Here is a 25,495-nt window from a genome sequence, read left to right as displayed (position 1 = left end):
AAAAGGTTAAATAATTAAATGTAACAACAAACTGTACTTACTTAGTTGTGATCCTCTTTTCTTCCTCGTGAATAAAAAAGAAAACACTGAACAGCCGTAGGCAATGAAACAGACGGATGTGTGACATGTGATAATCAAAGAGGTTTACACTTGAATCATTTTGTAGTAAGACAATCAATGCATAAGGAAATGAGCAGATCATATCAAAAACAAATCCGGCTCTTCTCGTCAGGTAGTACTTAGATACTGATTGATAATCGCAGATGTACGTCCCATTTGCATCACAATAACAAATGTGAAACTTCAAGAAAATCTGAAACAAAAATAACTGAAAATCTTCAAAAAAAACCAAAAAAACCATGTATGTAAAACAGTAATTCACAAATCTGACCACCAGGGTGATCTGATGTGGCTCTTTCTTTCTTGCTGTTTTTTGGTAGCATACAAGACTGCCATAAGACCCTTTCACACTGGCATGCTCTACCCAGGTCAGAAACTACCCGGGTCAGGACCCGGTATCATGCAGGTCGACTGTGATTTCACACTGCTTTTGATAAAGCAGGGTTGACCTGGGTGACAGACGCAAGTACACAATGTGCGTATCATTGCCACGGAAGCAACTTGTTACTGACACTCCCATCCAAGCGTCTCTGGATTGAACCGTCAGCCCAAATGTTGATTAGAGCAAATGATTCTACATCCCTGCTGCAATCTGGCTCATGGTGGATCTCAACAAAAATATGGCTAAATAGAATAAACAGAAATGTTCCTTGTGGAAGTGAAACCTTCATGCAGGCGTGGCTATTTGTTACTGCGTCGGTTTACAAACGGCCATCATGTATTTTGATGGGGTCAAAGCGTGTCGACACACATCCTGAGGTAGGTGGCTGCGACCTGGGTTACCCTAGGTACAACCCAGGTACGTGGTTTCACACTATGCAGGATTGTAACCCTGGTAGCTAGGACCCAGGTCAGGACCCGGGTAGGAGTGCCAGTGTGAAAGAGGCTATACATGCATGCTGTTTAACATTGTGGGTTTGTTTATTGAAGTGCAGGAAGACTATGTTTTTCTATCTACTTAAAACCTCTCACACACAGACCTACCTCCAATATCAGGATGTATTCACAGATCATACTGATAGAAAAAACATATTCGTCTATTTTGACAATGGTTGGCTATAAATAAAATATCAAAGAAATGCTGAATTAGTATTTGTTCACTATTATGTATGTGGCTTAATGATACTGATGTAATATTTCATGTTCAGTATGTATTAATGATAACACTTTTTATATTTCAATATATACAGTAGTGTATTAAAAAATATGATACAATGGATTGATCATGCTCTATGCATGTTATTCACACTGTTTTGTCACCATAACATACATACACTGTACTCCACCAAGGACATAAATAACACATTAGGTGTAGGTCAACATGACATCTACATAATTTCACCATGTTATGTTTTTTATCTATGTTAAACTGTATAATATGTCTTTTTTTTTTTTTTTTTTTTTTTTTTTTTTTAAGAAGTTCAAAAATGTAAAAACATTTATTTAGAAAATTGTGAGTGATATTCATATTATGGAACTGAAAAAAAAAAATTCTTACCATGTAGGTGATTGTCCAAAACGAGATAATGATAAACAAGCAGGAGGTATACTGCAAAATGATTCGCAAAGTTTTTTCAGGATCAATTGTCATGTTGTGTAGCTGGATTATCTTCTTCAAGGAATCATTATAAAACTGGCAGAAAGCTGTCCGCATTCGAACAATCAATGGTAGAGCAACATATTTAGATTTCAGTTCCTGTTCTGCCATATATTTCAAGTACATCTGATTAACTAAATACAAAAAATGAAATTGAAATGATATGTTACATTTTAAAAGTATACCATAACACAACTTGGGATCTTTTCAGCTGATCTAAATGGTAGGGGTTTACATCGTTTGTACTGCTCAGCCTTTAGGGAGTCTATAGTTTGTCACATCTCACAATATTATGCTTTTTCAACAAGGAGATGACAAAAATATTGTCCTACTTTTTGACTGCTTATTAATGGGCAACTTCACCATGTTTTTGGTTGAATTGATATGACATTGACTATTTCTGTATAGAAACATACATTTTAAATCACTTGTAGTATTACTACCATGTCTGATGATGCCTACTAATTGTCAAGGAACATATTTGGTCATTTTCTGTATTTTTTTAAAAGATACATTTCAACAATAGCATTGTGATTTTGTAATAGGTTCAGCAATAATGCGACAAATAACAGTATTTCTTCACTAAATGTTTTCTTTTTCTGATAATAAGTATTACGTACACCCGGCGTCAAACTTGTCGTTTTTGACTGTCTCCATCTTACTGATCAGCAATTGCTGGGCTTTAAGTTTTAACAGCTGCTCCCGTTTGGCAATGGCAGAATCCCTGATTTCCTTGCAGATGTCAGGATAATATTTCACAGTGCTATCCAAATCTTTCTTGTCCAAAACATACATATCACAATTTGTAGAAGCCCTGCGATTTAAATAGATCACTGTAAGTATTATATTATTATTAGTAGTAATATTGCCTCACACAATCAGATTTCAGTATCATTATCCAAATACAATTATAAGCTTTAGTCACTATCATATAACTGTTAATGTCCTGAATGATCATCATCTGAATCTTTATTTTTTTATTTTTTTTTTTTACATAGGACAATCCTCTTTCTAATATTATTGAACATTATAATACCTGATAGAAGTGCTTCGTGGCTCTGAGAAAAGCAGACTTCCTTCTCCAAAGTACTGCCCAGCTTTCAGAGTCACCATTACACTTCTCTCATCCTGAGACAGTACATCCACCTCTCCTTTTTCTATGAAAAACATCTGGAACAAAAACATATTAAGACACAATTTCATCTACCAGGTTGTCTGGCTCTTCTGGTGAGCTTGATTAGGGACAATGAGAGCACTCTAACTTCTGGGATTTGCTATTCTAATATCATTGGGCAGACTTTCACAAGTTACGTCACATCAAATATATATATATATATATATATATATATATATATATATATATATATATATATATATTTTTTTTTTTATTTTTTTTTAAAAGCTAAAATTACATTTAAGGCTAAAATAGTACAAGCTATCACAGAAAGTCATTTTACAAAAATGTTTTCTCATATCTGCATCAAATTCCTCTTTAAGTTACCTCCGATCCATAGTCATTCCTCTTGCAAATAAAGTCATTTGCTCTAAAAACACAAGGCCGAATCTTCGTTGCTAGCATACGGATAAATCCTCCATCTGTTTCCAGTTTCTCCAGACTCTCTTTGCTAAGGGTCTTTTCAAAAATTGGCCCCTGATGATACACAACATAACAAAAAAGAGACTAATGCATGGTTTATAATAAACCCAAGATTCACTATTATAAGGGCAGGGAACATTTTTTTAATTACTTTTTGTTTGTTGTTTTTGAGAAACTGATCCAAGACATTTAAGAAGGGTACAAAAAGACACCAAAATTCTAAATATAACTGATGTCAAACTTACATCAAGTTTTCCTGATAACCTCCGTTCAAGTGGAGTTAGGACATGGGAGGAACATTCTTTCATTTTCTTTGACTTGATATTCAGTCCAAATGCCTGAAATACAAGGTTAACTCACTCAGGTTTTGTAGTATGCAATATATAACACTTATATTAGAATACAATATTTTACCTATTATTTTAGTGGATATAAGGATCTATTCAGGTATATCAATGTATTTACTGACATGATAATAAATGTCCCACCCTCAGTCACTCATCATTCCTAGTAAATAGAGATGTGGCCCCACTGCTCTTGTAAGTGGCAAAAATAATGTTTATGCATTTGAAAAGTGTCTGATTCTATTGAGGGATATATGGTTATTTAGGTGGCTAGCAGTCTGAATGTTTCACTGCAGATAGAAACACATACCAGTAAGTGCTGATAAACGTGAGGCCTGATTTTGTATACATTTCTACTAAAATGTAATGTTCTGTTTGACCTAGTAAAGTTATGTTATCTACCTAAATGTGTGCAAAATGAAATGTGCTAAATTATGTAATGTTATTTTATTTTCTAAAATGGTACATTTTTATTAATCTGTTTTGTAAACTAAGGCTGCAGTAATACCTTTGCAATTACATCTGAGTAGATAATAGTTGAAATATCTCCAAGAAGGGAAGATGGCAGGTACTCAAAGAGAGTTTCTGGATCTACACCTTTTGTTTTGATCCATTTGAAGGAATAAAACTTCTGAACACTGTCAGCTATAGGGCCAGTAATCTTCTGACTCTGAAAAACAAAATATTTGGGATACTGAGTCTAACAATAGTGTATATTTGTTGGTTTAACATCAGACATTGCATTTCCTTGTCCATCTGCTTTTTTATAACTGAAAAGTTATAAAAAAAAAAAGTTGAATTTAAGGATCAACTGGCGACCTCCATTCCCACTGTCAAGCCAATTGCCTAATTTTACCGGCTAAACCTATGCTATCAAGGGGAACTGTTTTCAGGGGACAATCAGCACTCCCATGGGCCCCCACTAAGATCTGCAAGACCAGCAAGTTTCTGAATTTATGACTCACACTGCCTTTAGTGGATGAGCCACTAGGTCCGTTTGCATGTGCTAGAAACATTAACTTAAAAAAATATTTACCTTTAAAAAGTGTTTTATAGATTCCAGTTTCTCTGTATATACTGCTCTGGCAGCATCTGCATTGGCAAGGATAGATGTGACAGTACCAACCATCCAACCAAAGTAGAGAGATCCTAACACCATTAAAATAAAAAGAGCAATATCCTATAAGAAAGCACATTAAGAAGAGTTACACTATGTGATTGAAATGAAAATTTTAAACCTAAATCTAAGCCTTCATTCTGCAATCACTGAAATAGGGGTATGTCATTAGAAAGAAGGTCCTATTCACAAAGCTTTATCTCATGGGTTATTTAAATAATGTTTTGATTTAAAAAAATGCATTTTGATATTCAGTGTGGTTGGCTTATTGAACAACAGTTCACACAATTCTCTCTCTCTCTCGCACCACTGTCTCCAGAATCAGATAGAGAAGCACCGCTGTCTCCAGAACCAGATAGAGAAGCATTGTTGTCTCCAGAACCAAACAGAGAAGCACCTCTGTCTCCAGAACCAGAGGGAGAAGTACCTCTGTCTCCAGAACCAGAGGGAGAAGCATTGCTGTCTCCAGAACCAAATAGAGCAGCACCACTGTCTTCAGAACAAGATAGAAAAGCACCACTGTCTCCAGAACCAAACAGAGAAGCACCTCTGTCTCCAGAACCAGAGGGAGAAGCATTGCTGTCTCCAGAACCAGATAGAGAAGCACTGTTGTCTTCAGAACCAGAGGGAGAAGCATCGCTGTCTCCAGAACCAGAGGGAGAAGCATCGCTGTCTCCAGAACCAGAGGGAGAAGCATCGCTGTCTCCAGAACCAGAGGGAGAAGCATTGCTGTCTCCAGAACCACAGGGAGAAGCACCGCTGTCTTCAGAACCAGAGGGAGAAGCATCACTGTCTTCAGAACCAGAGGGAGAAGCATTGCTGTCTCCGGAACCAGAGGGAGAAGCATTGCTGTCTCCAGAACCAGATAGAGAAGCACCACTGTCTTCAGAACCAGAGGGAGAAGCATTGCTGTCTCCAGAACCACAGGGAGAAGCACCGCTGTCTTCAGAACCAGAGGGAGAAGCATTGCTGTCTCCAGAACCACAGGAAGAAGCATCGCTGTTTCCAGGACCACAGGGAGAAGATACAATTTAAATATCAAATAATTAATTTTAATACCCTCAAGTGCATGTCAGGATTGAATGACTGTAGTCATTGTTTGAATATAAAATTAGTCACAGAACCGCATTATGTAGCAAACTGAACTGTACTCAAACTGAAGGACTTGTGAATGGGAAGTTTATTTTTTTTAAACTTTCTGATGGTTCATTGGATAGAAAATGGGTTACTTGTATCTACTGTCAAAGTGAGTTCCAGTATCACAGAAGTGCATCTAGTCTGCTATGCCACCTGAGTGCTGCTCCACATGCTTTCACTTCTCAAAATACACAAATGAAACACATGATTACTCTTTTAGAAATTCAGGATCACTGCGAATCCATGAATCAAGCTAAGTATGATACTATAACCAGTGTTGTTGTATAGCTACCGATGCAGACCTGGTAACATTGAAGATTTGTTTAGATTTATTTTTAAACAATATTAACAATCAGTGAATGTTTTGTTTTATTTAGGCAATTTCAAGTTATTAATAAAAGATAATAATAATAATAATAATAATAATAATAATAATAATAATAATAATAATAATAATAATAATAATAATAATAATAATAAATGATGATGATAATGATTATTTAAATGGCAATGAAAAACATCAGTTTATGAGTAAAGGAAACTGATAATTGTAAATGCAGTAGGGTGAGTAATAAACTGACTCCATTGTATGTTAGCAGTTGGTTCAAACAATTTAACAACAACTGCTGAATTGTAAGTAAATATAAAGCTAATTCAGAAATAGGAAAACAGGGTTTTTATGCTGGGTAGGTTTTTGGATGATGATAATGATGATGATGATGGATGATAATGATACTAATAATAATAATATTAATAATAATAATAATAATAATAATAATAACAGCATCAGTAATAAAGCAAACTTAAATTAGATGGATGCAGTAATTGTATCAATTAAATATGCGATTAAAATCAAGATTAACTGAGATACATTTTTTGAATCTCAAGATTAATCACAACACATTTTTTTAATAGCTTGACAGCCGTAATATACAAGTAGTTGACAAAAAAATGGAAACACCAATGTAAACTTATTTGCTTAATTAACGCATGCGCCACACCTGTTTGGAAGCCCTTGCTTTCAATATACTTGGTGTCCCTCATTTACCCAGGTGTTTCCATTTTTTTGTCCACTAACTGTATATATATATATATATATATATATATATATATATATATATATATATATATATATATATATATATATATATATATAATGATTTGCTAAATCAGACTCAGAAAAACATTATTTAAATAACATGAGTTTAGGCTTTGTAAATAGGGCCCATTTAATCTCAATGGAGATATAATATTCTTCTGCTTTTGTTTAGATGGCACTGTTTTTTTAATTATTTTTAAAGCTATTTTGAAATCATCCTAATCAATAAAGCCCTGTCTGTTTTGCCAAAAACAAAAAACATTAATGAAAACCAGAAACCCTTAGGTATCCCTTACCATTTTAAAAGTATGAGAACGAAGGTCTCCATATCCAACATTGAAAATGGTTGTTGTTGAAAAATACATACTTATTGTATATATTTCCTTAAAAGACAATGTAGCTAAAAGAAAGGGACAACAAAGTTAAGACCATGTCCCTACCTGGTTCACTGTTCTAAAAATATGAGTAGCAACTGATCTAAGGCTGACTACATTATGAATAAAGAAAAAGGGGAGGGGGGGGGGGGGTTGATTAATATGTATCCAAGTCATTGAAAACTTTTATTATGGCTTCTTTATCCCTGAAACAATTTCCTTGGAATTGATCAATACTTTTCCTGACAAAGATCAGATATTCCCACTAGGATATTCAATAGATTTATTTTAAAGCAGACTACTTCATTGCAATAAAAAAATGATTATGTCTGTGCTCAAAATAAAAACAAGTGATCCCAAAAAACATATTTTATAGTACTTGAAAAGAACAGGATTTAACAGCTACTTTACTTACAGTGATCGATTCCAAATGTTTCTCTCAGCAGCAGCACCCAGGAGTTATTATCACAAAAGTGTTGAAACATGGGATGTGTCTCATTTTCAATGATGGTGAAGTTTAATAATGGACCACAGGGTACTGCATATATTAGGCAGGTGGAGAAATGGAGGAAGAGTATCATGTATAAAAAGAATTGTATAAAAGTAACTGCCAGCTTCTCTGTGGCGATTCCCATCTGCCAGTAGTTGTATGCAAGTGGTATGCGATATAGCTGTAAAATATGAGGTACCCTAAGGTAGGCATAGAGATGCATCGCCTTGTTATTGGTGTAAAAGTTACCAGCCTCATCAAATGGGGACACTACCGCCCAAGCAAACACCTCAAAAGGAAAGCAGCTGACCAGGTCTAGTAGAAAACTTGTCCTTACATAATGCCTAGCTGTCTCCAGTGTATCTACATTGAGCTTGTTGTCTTTGTAGAACGCCACATGTAACCGTACATACATGTCCAGCCAGCAGAAACCCCCAAGGATGTAACAGGTAAACCAGAGCTCTCTCTTATGATGGAGGAAACTAAACAGGGTAGAGGTAAGAATGCTGACTGTTAAAGCCAGAAATATCCGGAACATCTCCCACCTGATGTACAGTCGGTTACTTGGCAGTATGGCACTCCTGTAAAAAAAAATAATTAAAAAGAAGAAATGAATAGCTGTAGATGTTTGTGTGAAAACAGAAATGTGTGAATGTGTATGTGTGTATGTGTATGTGTGTGTGTGGGGGGGGGGGGGGGTTCTTAGTTTTTATGAACAGCGTGGTCACATGATTAATATATTTGTTATTGGTAGGAAAGAAATAACAGCAGCTTCCTGCTAAAGACTGAAGAAAGCAAAGTGCTTTGTCAGGTGCATGATGGCACTTACGTCATCAGAAATACTTCAGGAAGCGTCATAAAGAAAAATAAACTAAGTTTTCCTTTCAGGGTCCTGCAAAAGAGACAGAGCAGTACATTAATAACTCAACCCTTGGGTGTACTGCTCTCTTGAAACAGGACATACAAGTTGAGAGAGCTAATAGTCTTGTAGACTTCAATTGTATCACTGTTAATCTGAACAGTAATAAAAAGCTAAACATTTTTATGAATCATATTGTTGTAGCTTTGAAAAACTAGAACATTTTAAACATGCAGTGTTAAACATACTTAGGTTTGTGAGGGACCAATCTAGTCTTGCTTAATTTCTCCAGTTTTTCTTTAACTGATTCTTCCTCAGCCCCAGCATAAATTGGGAAATTACCAAAATCCTCAACATCTGAGAAAAGAAGATTATAGGTTATTGTCCTATTAGTAATATTTGTTAGTAATAATATCAACAAATACTGCACATTAAAAATAAATAGATAAATATGCAGTATGGCTACTGTAAAATAAACTATACTTTCATTGTTAGTTTATTGTTTTGGGAAATAAATGACCTTATCGTCATATTACATTGATAATCTCAGCAAGCCTCAAAATTCTATTAAAATGTCTTTTCTATAAAAAATCTGCAATAACAGAACTTAAATGTTATAGATTAAGTTAAGCAAAGTGGAACAAGAAAGTTATACACATGTTTAATATTCAGAAATTCTAGTTTCTGTACTAGATGAAAGTTGTTATTGTCTACAATTTAATCCACTCCCACAATCAACATCCCTGTTTAGCAAACTACTATACATTAAAAAAATAAATCACAGGTAAGGTATCTCACAGCACTTTGACTTCTTGGAGAATCGTCGGCCTTGATAAGTCAATAAGGTTCGTTTTTTCTTTGAAGTTTTTTCCTCAAGTCCAATTTTTTTCAACCTCTGTTTCACCATCATGTCAATGTATCTCACCAGCGTACTGTGATACTTTTTGTTTTCTTTCAGAGATTGTAGTTGGCTGAAGATTACAAAATAAAATCAAAATGTATCCCAAGATAAGCTATTTTCATAACACGCACCACTGTAAAAATGAGTGCTGTGTATTATAAACTGTAAACCACATTTTTGTCTTTCCAAAAATATATTTGCATATTACTTAATACAGAGATCAGTATATTTGTTGACATTTCTGTTTAATACAATTGGAAATAAATGCAAACTTACCTTCTTATTGCAGGATACTTATCAAAGACTTTATGTGATCTGTCAAAGTTAATTACTAAAACTTCACAATATGTCTTTGCTCGCAAAGTCATAGTCGCTGGTTTGCCAAAGAGAAAGCCAACCTAAAATGGAATACCAAACAAAAATAAAATTGAATAAAAATGATCTAGGCAATGAAAGCAATTTAAAACATGCATATATTTTCTATCTGGAATAACTATACTGAAACAATTATTAATCTGTTTTGAAATTGTATATACTCAAGAATATTTTGGAAAGATGTAGTTTCCTTTATTGCTGATAAAATTAACAAAAACTATAAATTACAAATTGGTCATGGACTGTTGGGTTTCACAAAATGTAACGTCAAGGAAACCAATGACTTTTGTATTACAAATTTGATGAGTTTAATTGCTAAATTCCACCTTCATAAAGTTAGAGTCCACCTGGCTCTTAATAGACCATACCAGTAACACTATGCATATCTTTAGTACTGAAATTTAGATTTATTTTGTATTCTAATATACAGCCATGGCCAAAGGTTTTGCATCACCTAGAATTTTAGGATTGAAACATAATTAAAAAACAAAACAAAACAAAAACATATGAACATAATTTAGATATTTTATTTATCATGTAATCAAAGAAACTACAAAATTATATCACAAAAGTCTACTGGAAGCTATAATAGTAGTACAGCATTTAATTTAAGATTCAAAATGTTGAAATTTCAATTTGTCAGTTTTCCATTATATGGCGGTATGTAATTCAATATGTAACATTATTTTTGACCAGAGCTGTGTGTGTGTAGAGAGAGAGAGAGAGAGAGAGACAGGGAGAGAGAGATACAGTGCTCACCCTTTATAACGCTATAGTGGGGAGCCATAGTTACAAGACCGTGCTATTTGTGTTCCGCCTTATAACAAGTATAAAAGGGCTACTGTAACGGCATTATGGAGCAAATGGGAGCCACGACCCTACCGTGTTATAACTGATTCTGCACTATAACAGGGCGCGTTATAACGGGTGAGCACTGTGTGTGTGTGTGTATATATATATATATATATATATATATATATATATATATATATATATATATATACACTGAATATCTTGTTAGATGCATGTGTAAAAACATTACCTCTCCAAAGTACATCCCTTCTGTATAGATACCCAAAACATAATTGAGATCATCACTCAAAATCTGTGGATAAAATAGAGAGGTGCATACATTCCATAAAAAAAGCAAATATTTCATATTATTGTGTTGTATGATATAAAAAGAGACAACAGTAATACAATGTATATTTTATTTAAGGAATCAAATTAATTATTTCAATAATATAACTTTCAAAACAAATCTACAGTACTTGCTTACACTTTTTAAATGTAACACCTTGATATCCAACCATTTCATCTTAACTAATTTTTCAGTGGTGGTGCACAAAACAATATTATATAGAGACACGGTCTGTCCTCATATACTGTGTTAGCAGCTATCTAAAAATGTGGAGTTACCAACTTCATTTATTTCATTTTTTTCCTTCACACAGAGAGCTATGTAAACAAAGTGATTTTTGACACACTGACATTTAGAAACAATAATGCAAGTTTTATGGGAAAATGCCCTGCATTCATGTAAACCCAGTCACTGATTCTAACCTGGCAACACCCCCGCCGTATGCAGAACAACTCCTGGCTAATGGTTTCACTGTACTGGATAATCTCTCCTTTTGGGTAGAAGTACATGATAGAAGTTGTTGCAAGTTCACGAATAAATAAAGATCCGGTATTGTAGAAAAAAGGAAGCTGTGAAAAATATACAGAATATCTGTATTATAAAACGTAAAGGGGCACTTTTGTCTGTAAATTACCAGTACTTTATGTAAATAGTATCCCAAGACACACATGTTGTAATATATAAAAGCTGCTTCCAAGTTAGTTAGTGAGTTTTACAATTCACAAGACATCAAATCTGACATGACTGACAGGTGCTTCTGTGTCCAAGACTGCACAAATTAATAATGTCTCTTAATAGTGCAATTCAAAAGCCTTACTGACTAGTCATAACACAAGGAGTGGGTCCCCAGTAGGGATCCAAAAGAGATGATGCATTAGCTTTTGTGCTGTTACAGACTTATGGTGGAAAATCGATAGTCGATTGCTACCACTACTGTTCATGCAGCCAACAAGTCTAGGTGGACCAGGTTGAGCTTGGTAATATCCATTGTAGGTTTGGAAGATGAGATGGCAACTAGCTTGACAGCAGGGGTGGTGACATTCAAATTTGTAAAAATTGGGGTAAATCACATAAATACTTAATAAAAAAAAAACATTACAAAAGGAGCGTCTGAAACACGATAAAACTGTGAGAAATAAGTCAAGAAGAGAAACATTTTGGCTACAGCCTTATTCAGTGTACTAATGTGTTTTAAAGAAGCCCACAGAAGTGTCCAGTGGGAACATACTTTACACTGGATGGCAGTTTGTGTTTGATGCTCTTTCAAGTAAACACACCTTGGACAGAAGTTTTCCTCGTTCCTTCAGGAGCACAATCTGCTGAAGTTCAGTTGGCAGGTCATGCATCAGAAAAGGACCTCCAGGATATGCTTGCCCACTAAACAACAAACATTATCAAAATAATTGTATGTTTTCCGGTGCTGTTCAACTTCATACTGTCAATCTAATACAAGTCAGGAATCAAACACCCAGAAATCAATCTTCATATACAACAGTGGGATTAAACTGTAAAACATAACTACCTGGCTCGTTTGTTCTGTCATGCTTTTTATTAGGTTAACCAACCCACAACTCATGACTTATTTCTTTTTTTTTAATTTTATTTAACTTACTGGTACTTTTCCCAAAGCAGGCTCATGTACTGAATTACTCTCTGCTGCAGGGACTGACTTAGATCATGGGATTCCATAAAATACGTCATTGCCACAAGACGGTTCTGAAATCCTACCCTAAATATTAAAAAAAACATGTACATTTAGATTTGTACTGTAAAACAATACCAATATGATCAATAGTTAATTTCACCACAATCTTAATATCTGATTTCAGTTCAGATGTGAACAGGAAAACCAAGAAAATCAACCAAGCTTTTTTTTTTTTTCATTTGGAAGACTTTGTGTATGTGTATCAGTATTAAACAAGTCTACACTTAATTCAGAAAATGTCTCTATTACAATAGTACAAAGAGGCACAGAACACAATGATACCGGCAGTAATCTAAGAATCTTAGTTTCTTTTTTAAATAAATGCCATATTAAGAAGAAATAAAGATTACATTTTTAATTATTTTTAACTTTGTCTGTATTTTTCAATAGGTTAGTCATCTCTACTACAATTTACATATTCTTTTATTTCCATTCTTAATCTTAATCTGTAACAGGTTTTTAGGGGTGTAACAATTCATTGTGTATTGATAAATTGTTATACTTTCTTTACATGATGTATCATATTGTAATAGCGGTAGGTATGATTAGTATCGTAATACAAGACCAAAAGCACAACATAGCTCATTGTAAATCACCAAATGGTTCCTGAATGAAGAATGAATGTGTTTCATAGTTGGTATGAATACACACTCTCCCTATCTCATTTAATGTATGACTTTTAACAAAATGGTCCATCATTAAATGATTATTTGATCTTATTATGCATCATACAAATAGCCAATCAGGACAATAACATATATAGTGATATATATTGTGCCATGACCTGCATATCGTGATATGTATCGTATTATGAGGTTAATGTATCGTTACACCCCTACAGGTTTTTTAAACATATGTCCCATCCTTAGCAATATATCCTCCTTATAATGTTCTATTCTATTTTATAATAAGTAAAGTAAATGCCACTAGGGTGGATATGGAAGATAACTATAAAGGGTTGTACTAGAGGTGAGTTCTATAAAAGTTGACAAATTACAATTACTTTCTTGCAGTTTTCTACTATTAAAATACTATCCCCTGTAAATAGTATCTAACATCTTTTTTTTATTATTGTTTCATTTACTGTTTAAAAAAGAAGAAAAAAATATCACCTGGCTGCATTAGTACTTGCAAGAGTGGCACCGATTTGACTTACAATATAGTTGAAAACAAATGCACCAATTATGCTTACAAAAATACAAATAATTCGCTCTGGTGCTGTGCTGCCTGTAATGTCTCCATATCCTGGAAAACAAAGTTATTAGAAATCAAAAAATGTTTATCACAGGACATTCTGTGACATTGGTCCTATTTGCAAAGCTTTAACGTGTGGTATTTAAGCATGCACTAAGTTATGTATTAATAAAACTATTCTAGACTGTTATTGGTTTCTTTAACAACATTATCTCTGAAGCTGTGTTTTTGGATTAGTATTTTTTTTTATATTGGAACCCATCAAACCTCACCTGTAGTTGTCATGGTGGTCCCAGCCCAGTAGACAGCAGTTATATAATGTTCAATGTCAGGGTCATATTTTGTAAAACCATATTTCTCTGCCCATGATCCTGGATCACACCTGAGGAAAGATGCAGTGAGAATCATCAGAACCTTCTAAATCACACATTTAAGCGCTGTTTGAAATCTGTAGCTCTTCATTGTTTATTTTTTTAAAGGAGAAGCTTGAAATAAAACAACAGGTATTCAATTCAGGGGCGCTGAGGTATTCTTACATTGTTTATTTCTAGCACTTACTTATGTTTAAAGCAGCCGGCAAGGTAAAACAATCCTGCACAGGTATGAATGGAGAACATTAACATGAACACACATTTTGACGCTCTGTACTGTAACAAGTTCTTCTCAAGATCATTTTCTCTTTTTACATAAAATAAATACACCTAAAAAAAGAAAAGAAAAACAGTTAACGTTCCAGACACTGCTCTCCTATTGTTTTCTATTGAGTTCAGTCGTTCTGTTATAACTCTGTTATAAAAAGATTAAATTAATTAACGACACACTGCTTATAAAATGTTTCACAGGGTTGCTCGAGCCTTGTTAGATATTTCAGTGGACAACATTGATTATTTCAGGCAAGCAAAGGTAAATATATAAATAACTTTAAAAAGTTGTAGTATAATAGTGGCTATGTTTACAGTGACTCTTGGCACCCAGAATGGAACATTATTTTTGTAGAATTTTGATGTCATCATACTATCATTGTACTATACTTTTATGCAGGACGTAGGCCAGTGCCAGTTTGGTACAATTGACATCTTTCTACGGGTCAAAATGTGTCAAATTCAAGGGACAAATTGAAGAATAATCATCTTGCTGAAACAGAAATAACTGCCTTATCTCCTGTAATCCCGTTGCAAATGTTGTATTAAGTAATGCGTATCACACAACTTCAGAACAAAAAATGCCGAACCAATGAAATTCGGAATTTTATAATAGAAATAATTTCAAAATAGGTTATTCTCTTTTTACTGTACATTCTTTATAAATTACAAATACTGTATAGTTGATATTACACACCTCTACTGTCACTGATTAAACCGCTGAAATGTCAGTACCAAGCAGAACTCTCTGTATAGTTTAGTAAGTACATTCCTTTCAGGGGTGCACATTTGGTGCTATGGCGCTAGATTCTAGGGTACCTCATATAGCGTCATTAAATTCTGGTGCCAGTAGACATGTTTTAAAAAAAATGTTTTATTCCTTAACAACCATTTCTCATTGGGCCTGGCCTACTCACGTGACCCACCCAAAAAACTCATTGAAGAGTGGGGGTGAGGGGCTTGATTAGGGTGGGGTTTGCTAATTCAGCACCAGTAGGCTCTATGGTGCTAAACTTTCAAAACAGTTTAGTACCATTGTTCAAAACGATTTGCACCCCTGTCCTTAGTCTATATCATCATAGCATCGAATCCCGCCCATTGGAAAGCATTTTACTATTTTTATATCTATCATATGTTATTTTTATATCTATCTTATGTTAACAGTTTTTAGTGACATTTACACAGAAAAGCATATTTAACCTTTCGGAGCCAAAGAAGCCTGTTCATTCTGAACAATCCCAAATAATGCCAGCGTAAATGCTCTTCTTCAACATATGTGAACAGATCTGTAGGTAAAACTGCTGCCACATCATAATACAGATTCCAAGTGCTCTGGTAGTTCTTGTAAATGCTTTTAAAGTCTGATTGGTTGCCTGTAAGAAAGGAAAGAAAAAAGCAGCCAGCAGCCAATGTCTCCCACCCACTTGCAACTTAGCAAAAAATAAAAACTACTTCTTACTTTGCTCAGTAATACAGTATAACATCCTGAAGTACAATGCTTTTTTTGAAGACTAGTGAAAAAGAACCCTGTCATGGAGTGGCACTGAATTGAGTATAAGGAGACATGGATCTGCCATAAGCTTTTTACCATATGAGCCTGTGGTGTATACCTTAAGGGGGATGTGTCTGGAATAGAGGTCTCAGTAACCACGTAGGAAAAAGGAAGTATTGAAAATAATACAAAATTAAAACTTTATATTGAACTTGAGGAAACAGCAAATCACAGAAAGATAAAAAATACTGAAGGCTACAATACCTCTCTTGTAAACTTTAGACAGTATTTAATTAATGTAAAGTAAACCATAAAAATGTATTACTTTTAATTAAGGAACTTACCATTCTTAGACGTGACTTGTGTTCGAAGATTGATGACAATGTCTATAACAGCTATTAAATCAACAAGGAAAGCTATTGAATGCAATGTTGCACCAAAACCAGTGTTATTGAAACCTGTAAAACACCAATAATTAAAACAAAATACAGGCCTACACAGTTTTTATTTAGGGTGACACAACAGTTATCCTGTTTATGTGACTAATTGCTATCATGTTTTTTCACTTGCCCTGTGAAACTTTTATTTATTATCTTAGTGTTGACATTTGATGTGAACACCTGGGCAAATCATTAAATAATTTCCTTAAAGCATAACAACATTAAGAACACATTTGCTGGTCAGGGTTGTGCAAAAAGCAGCCAATTTCAATCCCTAACTTATCATCAACTATCATTCCAATCTTGATGCCCCCCCCCCTTCTACTGTATTACATCAGTATACAACCCAAGCAAGTCAGGACTAAAAAATAAAAAGCACACTTCCCAGGTGTTTATGGTCTTGCTTGCAAATTTTGTTTTTGGACTCTGACGCACTGCATTTATGATTACAGAGTTTATCAATAAGTGTAAGGTTTTTCCATTAACTAACAATACTGACTTCAACAAAGCAAGTTAAAAGCTTGGTAATGGTGTCCCTTGAAAATGAAATGGTCTTATAGGTGTAACTGTCACCTGGTGCATTAAACAAGAAATAAAACCGAATAAAATAATGAAGTACCTATAATATCCTTGTTGAAGGTAAATAATACCACCCATATTTCAAGGAAAACCGCAACTTTGAGGCACCAGAGTAAAAAGACCTCCCAAAATTGTATAAACTTGGAATCAGGTCGTAGTGTTTTCATCCAAAAAGGCTAAAAGAGATACAAAGACCAAATTGAAATGAACATTAAATTGCGCTGCATTTCAGTGTTCTTTAGCAGAGCACATGCTAACTGTTTTTAGAATGATAGAATTAAAATATGTGATTTCATTTGAACAGCAAGGTGTATTAACCTAGGCTTAAAAATATTGTCTTCTACATTAGCATAACAACAAAATCTTGCCTTGTAACATTCCCACTCAAAACCCTTGTTGTTTTATTTTCAAATCAGACTCAACTGGTCCATTGTAACAAACCTGAGAATTTAGTCATTAGCCGATTACTAGGTATTAGAAAATGGATCTGAGATTTCCTTTAACCTGATTGATCAATATGAGCTCCCCAATCTTGAATGTTATCGTTCATACTATGTTTAATCTCTGTTCCGGTAAGCACTGGTTTTAGAACAAGTGCCATTAATTAGGGTCATCTCCTCAGCTGTGATTGATTTGCAGAACGGTTGACCTCTATAGAAAACAATGGGAGAGCAGTGCCCATTTGTTGTATAATTTAAAATAAAACATATTTTAGAAAATTACATTGTTACCCTTTCAGCACTGAAGTGGGTTAGATATATAGCAAGGTGTCAATTGAATTTCTATAACACTTAAGCAGTGTGGAGTAGTGGTTAGGGATCTGGACTCTTGACCGGAGGGTCGTGGGTTCAGTCCCAGGTGGGGGACACTGCTGCTGTACACTTGAGCAAGGTACTTTACCTAGATTGCTCCAGTATAAATGGGTAATTGTATGTAAAAAATAATGTGATATCTTATAACAATTGTAAGTCGCCCTGGATAAGGGCGTCAGCTAAGAAATAATAATAATAATATTCAGTGGTTACAAAAGAATTTAAATTTATGTTAATGAAGCATTAAGGCACAACAGGGGATGGGCTGACATGATATAATCACACACTTAAGGCGTTATAAGGCACAAAGCTGTTATATCATGTCAACCCACCCCCCGGAGTGCCTTACTGCTATTATAAAACGATTATAAAAACATGTTCACTTGAAAATTGCCAGATAATGTGCAGTTTGAAAAACTGCCAAAGGGGAGCTGCAGGTGAAAGCAGTGATGATAACGCTCGCTTTGTGCCTTGCTGGAACTTTTTTATTTTCTTTCTTAGCTTATCCAGCTCTGTTGGTGTTACTGGGGGATAGTGTATTGTTTTTATCATTTCCACTTATTTTTAGTTTTTTAAGAATATGTTGTTAGCATTGTTGCATTCTGCATCTTTCATTAGATTCACATTTCTGCTGTACGATTAATACCAGCTCGCAGACTTATTCCTCACAGAACGGACATATAATTATCCGAGGAGACTGTTCAGCTCCTCCTTAGAACGTACATTACATGCAAGTCTACCTTTTTCTTGGAGACGGTTTTTTAGGATATTCACAGGTCATTTGATAGCCTTTATTGTTTCGTTTTGGTCAAGTTCGAGTTAATTCAGCTCTGGTTCCATTATTTCACTGTGCCGTTTTCTTGAAAAAAATGATTTAATTACTGGTACTTTGTACGGTTCCGAAAATCAATCCTCAATCCTCATACCATTCTTCAACAGTTTCTCCATTAAAAAGATTAAAATTTGATTCTAGGTTTAATAAGTGGTTACTTATAGAATTAGGACAGGTAAGTGGCGGAGGAATTTAAATCAAAGGCAGTGTGGGATTAATGTATGGCTGACGGACACAGCTAACCAATCAGAGACATCCCAATTAGATGGCATAAATAGCATTGGGAAGAACCATCTCCCAGGGTTGTATCCCATTTAAGCAGACATCCCGATTATCAGTATCCCGATTAGGCGGTGTCGACTGTACTACAAGAAACTTAGTGCAAATGACCTTTGTTGTTAAATGGAATACAAAAATAATATCCTTACCTGCTTTACAGTTCCTTCCAAACTTGTTTTAACAGAGGCAGGGACTCTGTCAGAATGGCGAATTACATAATCCATAAAATGTTTAAAAATCTTCTGGTCTTTTGGCTGCATTAGAAACAGAAAATATTCAGATTCCATGCCATTATGATGAGAAATGGCAAAGGGTTAAAGTGAAGAAGTTTGTCAAATTTAAATCTGCTAATGCTGAGGTTTTCATTAGGTTGTATTTACTATATATACAAAGACACGACAAAAGTAAATAGATACCCAGTACATAGATGTATGACATTTTTGTACATGTTTATTCTCCTTGAAATTCAGAAATACTGGCAACATCACTTGTACCTGTGAATACCTTGTGGGCCATCCTCTTGTCTTATGTAAAACACTGACCCAATCAGGCACCTCCTATTTATGTCAATCTTTTCCTGGGATCGTTCTATAATTCAAAGAGGGCACCCTCTAGAGCCGGAACACAACTGGGTCAGGGCAGCGGTTGAATTGGCAGAACAATACTCGTTGTGCTGGTGCACCATCATCCATAACAAACAGTGGAAAGTGTTACTCAGCATATACTGGGCTGCTGACCACACACCACTTAGAACAGGATCCATTTACTTTTGAGTCTCTGTATGCATCTAATAATCTGCCTTTATAAATACCATATTAAACTGAATGTGTGCATACCTGTGTGCTGACAAATGAAAATGTCTTGATTGCGTGGGTAACTTTTTAGGGACTGTAATATGAACATCATTGTTGCTTTTATTCAGCCAGTCGGGCAGGATATAAAAACTTCATATATGCACTTTACCAATAAATTTGTCCCCAAGTCCTTGTGAAATACCACATTCTGAGGATTAGATGCAGCTCCTACATCAAATGCGTCTTTGATTGGGGTGGCTATGTTTTGCAATCGTTTCCTAGCTGTTTGTGCTATTTTTACACCAGCTGTGAAACAAAAGCAATTAAAAAGCTGACTTACAACAGTACAACAGAGCAACTGCAGGTCATTTATTTATTTATAAGAGTCTACTATATCAACAAGCATGACAACCAGGGCATCACAGTGTTCTGTTTTATCATTTTTAAATATGTTAGTACAATCAAAACCATAACTACTGTATGAGACTAGATCACAGCCCAATTTGCAATAATAGAAAATTTAAGCATCTTCTTAACTTTAATTATGTACAGCATAGGGTGGTTCAAATCAGGTCACCAGGTCGCAATATGGCCAGTAGATTTTACTTGTCACATTAATGACTAAGCATTTGCTGTACATACAACAGAACTACGGCTCCATACTAAAAGACTTTCTGCTTCAAAACTGGCAGAATCTGCGCCGCCCCTTTTGATCTGGCAGAGCCAATGCTTTTGAACTCGTGGAACCAACCCCCTTTTCTTGTTTCTATGGTAACGTGCCCCAGCCAGTCAAGATAGGGTAGAACAGTGGAAATGATCAAATTAATTCTGCTTTGAAGAGATGGCTTTTGTCAACTATAATTAAACTAAACAACTTTAAAAGCAAACAACTTTTTTACCCATGTAATTCCCCGTGAAGATTCCTGTTTGAATGCCTTATTGACGCACTACCTGTTACACTGCATTTAGGAACCTGGCAGCCGGTCCAGTTTGCTTCTGGTAAATGATTATATTTAATCGTGAAATACCATAAAATACATATTTTTAGACCATGAAATACCTTGGAAAAAAAATACAGCCCTAATTTTCCCTGATCCGTGGCAACTCGCACTGGTCGATTGATCAGCTTAGAAGGCAGGAGAAATAAAAAAATAAAAAAAAATTAAAAAATTGTTTTTACAGTTGGAGATAGTGGCTAGGTTTTGGGAGGTGGCGGAGAGAGAGAGAAGCGAAGACTCGAGCCCCATCTGAGGGGACGGCTCAAAGGGGATAAAACATCATAAGGTCAATTTAAATTTCAAGCAAAGTGAGCTGAAGTAAAATCTGCTACAAAAGCATACAAAAGCAAATAGAACACTAACTGAAAAATAAAGAAATGTGTTCACTTCCCTGGAATTTCTATATAGTTATCTTCCTTGGCATTTGATTATACATTTTATGTATATAGTTCCTGAGCATTTTATGTACACAGTAAATAGTTACCTGGCACTTAATGCATATAGTTCCCTGGAATGTTATGTACGGTATATAGATCCTGGTATTCTATGCACAGAATACAGTTCCCTGGAATTTTCGTTAGTTCCCTGGCAGATCGATTGTATATAGTTCACCTCCCGCAATTTAAATGTTGGCCATCAGGTTTTGAAATCTTGTGGCCAAATGGCCACAAGCCTACAAAGTGTTTTGTCCCACCTTGGTATAGCAGCATACTAAAAACAGCCCATATAATTACATAATGAACTAGAGAAGTGTAACTGAAATGTAGTAAATGCAAACATTTCTGCTGGTACAAACTGTAAAAGGGTGCACACATACCTTCTGGAAAATCAGCAAATAAATTAAGCAGATCCTTTTGATGCAATACATAAATCTCGCACAGTGTTGCAGCACAAATTGTAACATTCCTGGGAATTTTGTACATTAAATATATCTGAGAAGTAAAAGAGAGAAAGAAGGGTCAGTTTAATATGATCTGTACAAGCTCAGTATTCCTGATTTACAGACTTAAATAATATACTGCATTTTAAAGCCACTGGTGTTAACATAAAGCAAACATTTTTTTTAGGTAGTCCCATATATGTGCACTATACAGTAAATAATGTTTGTCACTCAGATTAGGGTTATTTTATAGACCATGAAAGTCTTATTTGAACTGCCTTTACTGTCAGTGAAATCACAGTACAAAATATACAATAGTTTAATGATGTTTATAAATCCTACCTCTCCAATAAGAGATCCTGGCAGTACAGTAGCTATTTTCTCAGCATTGTCTTCAATGGCCTGTCAAAATAGATCTGAATGTAAAATGTATTTTTGTATTTCCGTGTAAAAAGATTCACAGTAGATATCAATATATCTCAGGCAGATGGGGGAAAGGGGTTAAATATGAATCCAATGTACTGGAGAGCGATGACTGAGGAATTAAAAATACACACACCAGATAGCATTACTCTTAGTACCTGCACAAGTCCATGTTCAAGATAGTACATGGACTGATTTGATTCACCACGCTTAGCCAGAATCTGCCCAGCACTGTAGGTATATGGGTTGATTGAAACTGACAAAGCTCTCTTGAAGCCTTCATCAGTACCACGGAACAAGGTAGACTAAAAAAAAAAACAGTAATATTTCATAAATGGACTGCCATATAAGTTCTATTAACGAAACTTTAACTCACACTTTATTCAGGCCTTGTTCCTTGTTTTGATTAGTTTGGTATTGAGACGTGTGAGGTTCATCTGTTTTTAAAGATGGGGTTACCTTTGAGAAAGTTTACAAACACACTTAAAAAAAACAGCTGTCACCAATCCATAAACAAAGTTTGTGCATTATATCTATTATGTTACTGTAGTGCAAATGATTAATACCAATCAGCCAAAATGTACTGTCAAGCAAACCTAAACAGATGTTACCAAGCTACTGAACCCTGGTGGTAGGGCCCAGTAGTGGTGGCTGAAGCACAATGAGGAGAACTTACCCAGCATGACTGCAGCACTCCCTGTGAGTGATTAGAACAACAATTGAATTTACCTTTTTCAACAATATCTGGTTACATGCCAATGATATTTCTGAGTGGATTGAGAATGGAAGGTCATCTAGTAACCCAGCAATGATGGTTCCTTTGCGATGCTTCCATAGGTAAACATAATATTTTTCTACCCATGTCTGCACTTCTGGCGGTAAGCCAATGTCTTTCTTCAAGAAAACAAAATTTAAAAATAATATTGATTACAAATTAAATGCTGCTTTGGAAAGCAAATCACCACCTAAAATGAATTAGCAATTCTTTCTCAACATAAAATAACATTAATTTGCCACACTTAAGTGAGGATTGACACTCAAGTGTTGTTTCTGAATATGGCAGTACGTATTTCTGTTTGGTTGTTAGCAATCACATGACGGTACAGGAATTGTACTACCGCACAGTTCAGATTTACTAATCAGAGTAAACACAGCATTTTGTCATTTTTTTAAATTGCACATTTTATAAGTGCAATACCATGCTCTGGGGGTGTCTGCAGGTGTTGAAATAAACACACTCCCTCGGTGCGTTATATTAATGCTTACTTGGATCCTCAGGAATATACTGTACCCTTGCAAGGAGATAATCAGCTCAGCTTCAATGATTTAACACAAAAACACAGACATGTTCATCTTCTTGTACTCTTTATATCTCCATTATCTATGTTTCTAAAGTAAGACATGATGTGCCGGTATATAATAAACAGAAAACCCTACCATGTTTAATTTGATGGAATAAAGTCGGTGGCAGAACCTGCCTCTCCGCGCATCCAGGTTTGTAATGATGGAACTCATCCCAGTCATGATGACTCCAACCAAGACACCCAAAGCAGTGAACATTATGATGACTGAATAGACAGTTTCTAGTAGAGTCAATGAATGAATATCACCATACCTGTCAAAATGAATCACAACTAGTTTGGTTGTCATTACAGACATTCTTGTCCTAATAATATTCTATATGATTTCCAAAAAGCACCGATACTATAAAATGTATATTCTGCTCTTGATATTGTCAAATAATGATTTTGTTTTCAAATAGTATCAATCGCACTTTCTATTTTATTTTTAACAAGGTGAAAATAAAAATAAATAAAAACTGGAGATGGGAGAGGGAGTATTAGTCCCAGTAGTGTATTGTATCACTTGGCCACTTTTAAACCACTTTTTATCATTATAGGTCTGACCAAATATATTCTATTTACAAGGCTAATAAAACTAATAAAATAATTCAACCAAAGCCTGAACTTTCCTCCTTCAGAAAACACAATATTGAATATTTAGAAATTACTCACCCAACCGTGGTTATTGTGATACCTCCCCAGTAGAGAGATACTATATATGCTTCAAGTATACTAAATTCCGTTATGTTTTGACCAACTGATAAAAGGAAAAAAAATGTTGCAATGCCATATAATCACTAAAATAGAACATTTCCTAAATACCCTTGAACAGCAAAATAACATGAATTTATCAAAGTATATTATCCACTATGTACCAATAAGCATAACAGCAGAGATTGAGAGGGGATTTTATACATTGAGACAAAAGTGTGTAATACAGTAATGTCAGTTATTAGGGATTCTTTCCAAAGACATTAAAATGGGAATTTGCAATAATGTATTGTACACAGTGAGTGGGGAGTGGTGGAAAATTCAAAGTCTGAAATGCTTCATGTTTTTTTTTTTTTTTTTTTTTAATACTTTACAAATGTTTTTGAAGAATTTGAAAAGTCATACTGTTAATTAACAAGAACGGCCAAGATGTTCTTTCTGAGCAGTGTCTTCCCTCATAATGATGAACAGGCGTACAGGCCAAAGCATACCTGTAGCAAACAAGTCCAAGTAAAACAAATTCACTCATTCAAAATATTTACTTGAAGGGTTCAAAGTACTCAAATATAAACAGTGCTACTTGTCCTAACACCTGAACAGCTTAAGACATTTTTTCTAATAACAATTACTAGACACTTTTTGACACCTTCAAAAAGAAAAGTATTTTGTAAACATATTTATAAAAGCATCACTTACCATACACAGGCAGTTGAGTGAATAAAAATGACTATGATGCAGAAATAATTCAAGGCGGCGACATGAACTTTATTGAGTTCTGGTTCTTTGGCGAGGGATGCTTAAACAAAGAAAAGTGTGGAATATTTTCTATTCATACAAAGGCCTCTTTTGAATTACTTCTATAAATACCATCATGTTTTAACAACGTTTTCCTAAAGATGCAGGTTTGAGGTTTCGCACTAACATTAACGATGTATATTATAAAATGTGTAAACTAGACTGGAGCAAAAGGCATAGCAAATCTGGTTCACAAGTAAAAACATGTAATAAACTAAGGTTGGTTCACAGTCTATTATTACTCATCTAAATTCTAGGTCCTTGCCTTTCATATTCAAAAATCAATTGAAATTAAACTCACATATAAAGCTGAACAGCCGGACAACCTTTAATATCCGGTTCAGTCGACAATAAGATAACACAATCCAAATATCTTGTTTAGGATATGTCAAAAGAACAATCTCAAAGGGGAAGATAGCAAACAGA

At 34.8% G+C, this 25,495-nt stretch overlaps 1 protein-coding gene and 1 long non-coding RNA gene across 2 annotated transcripts in view; both read right to left on the bottom strand.

Annotated features, from left to right (window-relative positions):
- The window catches only part of LOC131699604 (uncharacterized), a 28,428-nt gene extending 4,604 nt beyond the window's left edge, over positions 1-23,824 (bottom strand). Inside the window, exons 1-32 of the mRNA XM_058996714.1 lie at positions 23,658-23,824; positions 22,950-23,114; positions 22,379-22,525; positions 22,140-22,199; positions 21,735-21,849; positions 20,089-20,225; positions 19,298-19,379; positions 16,528-16,641; positions 15,892-16,064; positions 14,609-14,751; positions 14,323-14,432; positions 13,969-14,101; positions 12,764-12,880; positions 12,429-12,528; positions 11,574-11,720; positions 11,053-11,115; positions 9,912-10,033; positions 9,533-9,705; positions 8,983-9,091; positions 8,705-8,767; positions 7,801-8,456; positions 7,308-7,411; positions 5,083-5,718; positions 4,695-4,838; positions 4,167-4,328; positions 3,560-3,652; positions 3,219-3,368; positions 2,754-2,887; positions 2,338-2,531; positions 1,619-1,851; positions 1,101-1,176; positions 42-426 (exon numbers count right to left, since the gene is read on the bottom strand). Of these exons, the coding sequence (XP_058852697.1) occupies positions 42-426; positions 1,101-1,176; positions 1,619-1,851; positions 2,338-2,531; positions 2,754-2,887; positions 3,219-3,368; positions 3,560-3,652; positions 4,167-4,328; positions 4,695-4,838; positions 5,083-5,718; positions 7,308-7,411; positions 7,801-8,456; positions 8,705-8,767; positions 8,983-9,091; positions 9,533-9,705; positions 9,912-10,033; positions 11,053-11,115; positions 11,574-11,720; positions 12,429-12,528; positions 12,764-12,880; positions 13,969-14,101; positions 14,323-14,432; positions 14,609-14,751; positions 15,892-16,064; positions 16,528-16,641; positions 19,298-19,379; positions 20,089-20,225; positions 21,735-21,849; positions 22,140-22,199; positions 22,379-22,525; positions 22,950-23,114; positions 23,658-23,780 (5,363 nt within the window). The 5' untranslated portion in view covers positions 23,781-23,824. The remainder of the gene's footprint in view (positions 1-41; positions 427-1,100; positions 1,177-1,618; positions 1,852-2,337; positions 2,532-2,753; positions 2,888-3,218; positions 3,369-3,559; positions 3,653-4,166; positions 4,329-4,694; positions 4,839-5,082; positions 5,719-7,307; positions 7,412-7,800; positions 8,457-8,704; positions 8,768-8,982; positions 9,092-9,532; positions 9,706-9,911; positions 10,034-11,052; positions 11,116-11,573; positions 11,721-12,428; positions 12,529-12,763; positions 12,881-13,968; positions 14,102-14,322; positions 14,433-14,608; positions 14,752-15,891; positions 16,065-16,527; positions 16,642-19,297; positions 19,380-20,088; positions 20,226-21,734; positions 21,850-22,139; positions 22,200-22,378; positions 22,526-22,949; positions 23,115-23,657) is intronic.
- An 825-nt stretch (positions 23,825-24,649) lies between these two features.
- LOC131699643 (uncharacterized) lies at positions 24,650-25,439 on the bottom strand. Its single transcript, XR_009308235.1, has 3 exons — positions 25,371-25,439; positions 24,971-25,070; positions 24,650-24,765 (listed from the first exon to the last, which is right to left on the bottom strand). It is a non-coding gene; the product is annotated as an uncharacterized LOC131699643 (long non-coding RNA).
- Positions 25,440-25,495: the final 56 nt, after the last annotated feature.

Source organism: Acipenser ruthenus, chromosome 23, assembly GCF_902713425.1.
Source record: "Acipenser ruthenus chromosome 23, fAciRut3.2 maternal haplotype, whole genome shotgun sequence".
NCBI lineage: Eukaryota > Metazoa > Chordata > Actinopteri > Acipenseriformes > Acipenseridae > Acipenser > Acipenser ruthenus.
Note: the sequence above shows the minus strand (reverse complement) of the source record. Positions and strands in the feature narration are given on the sequence as shown.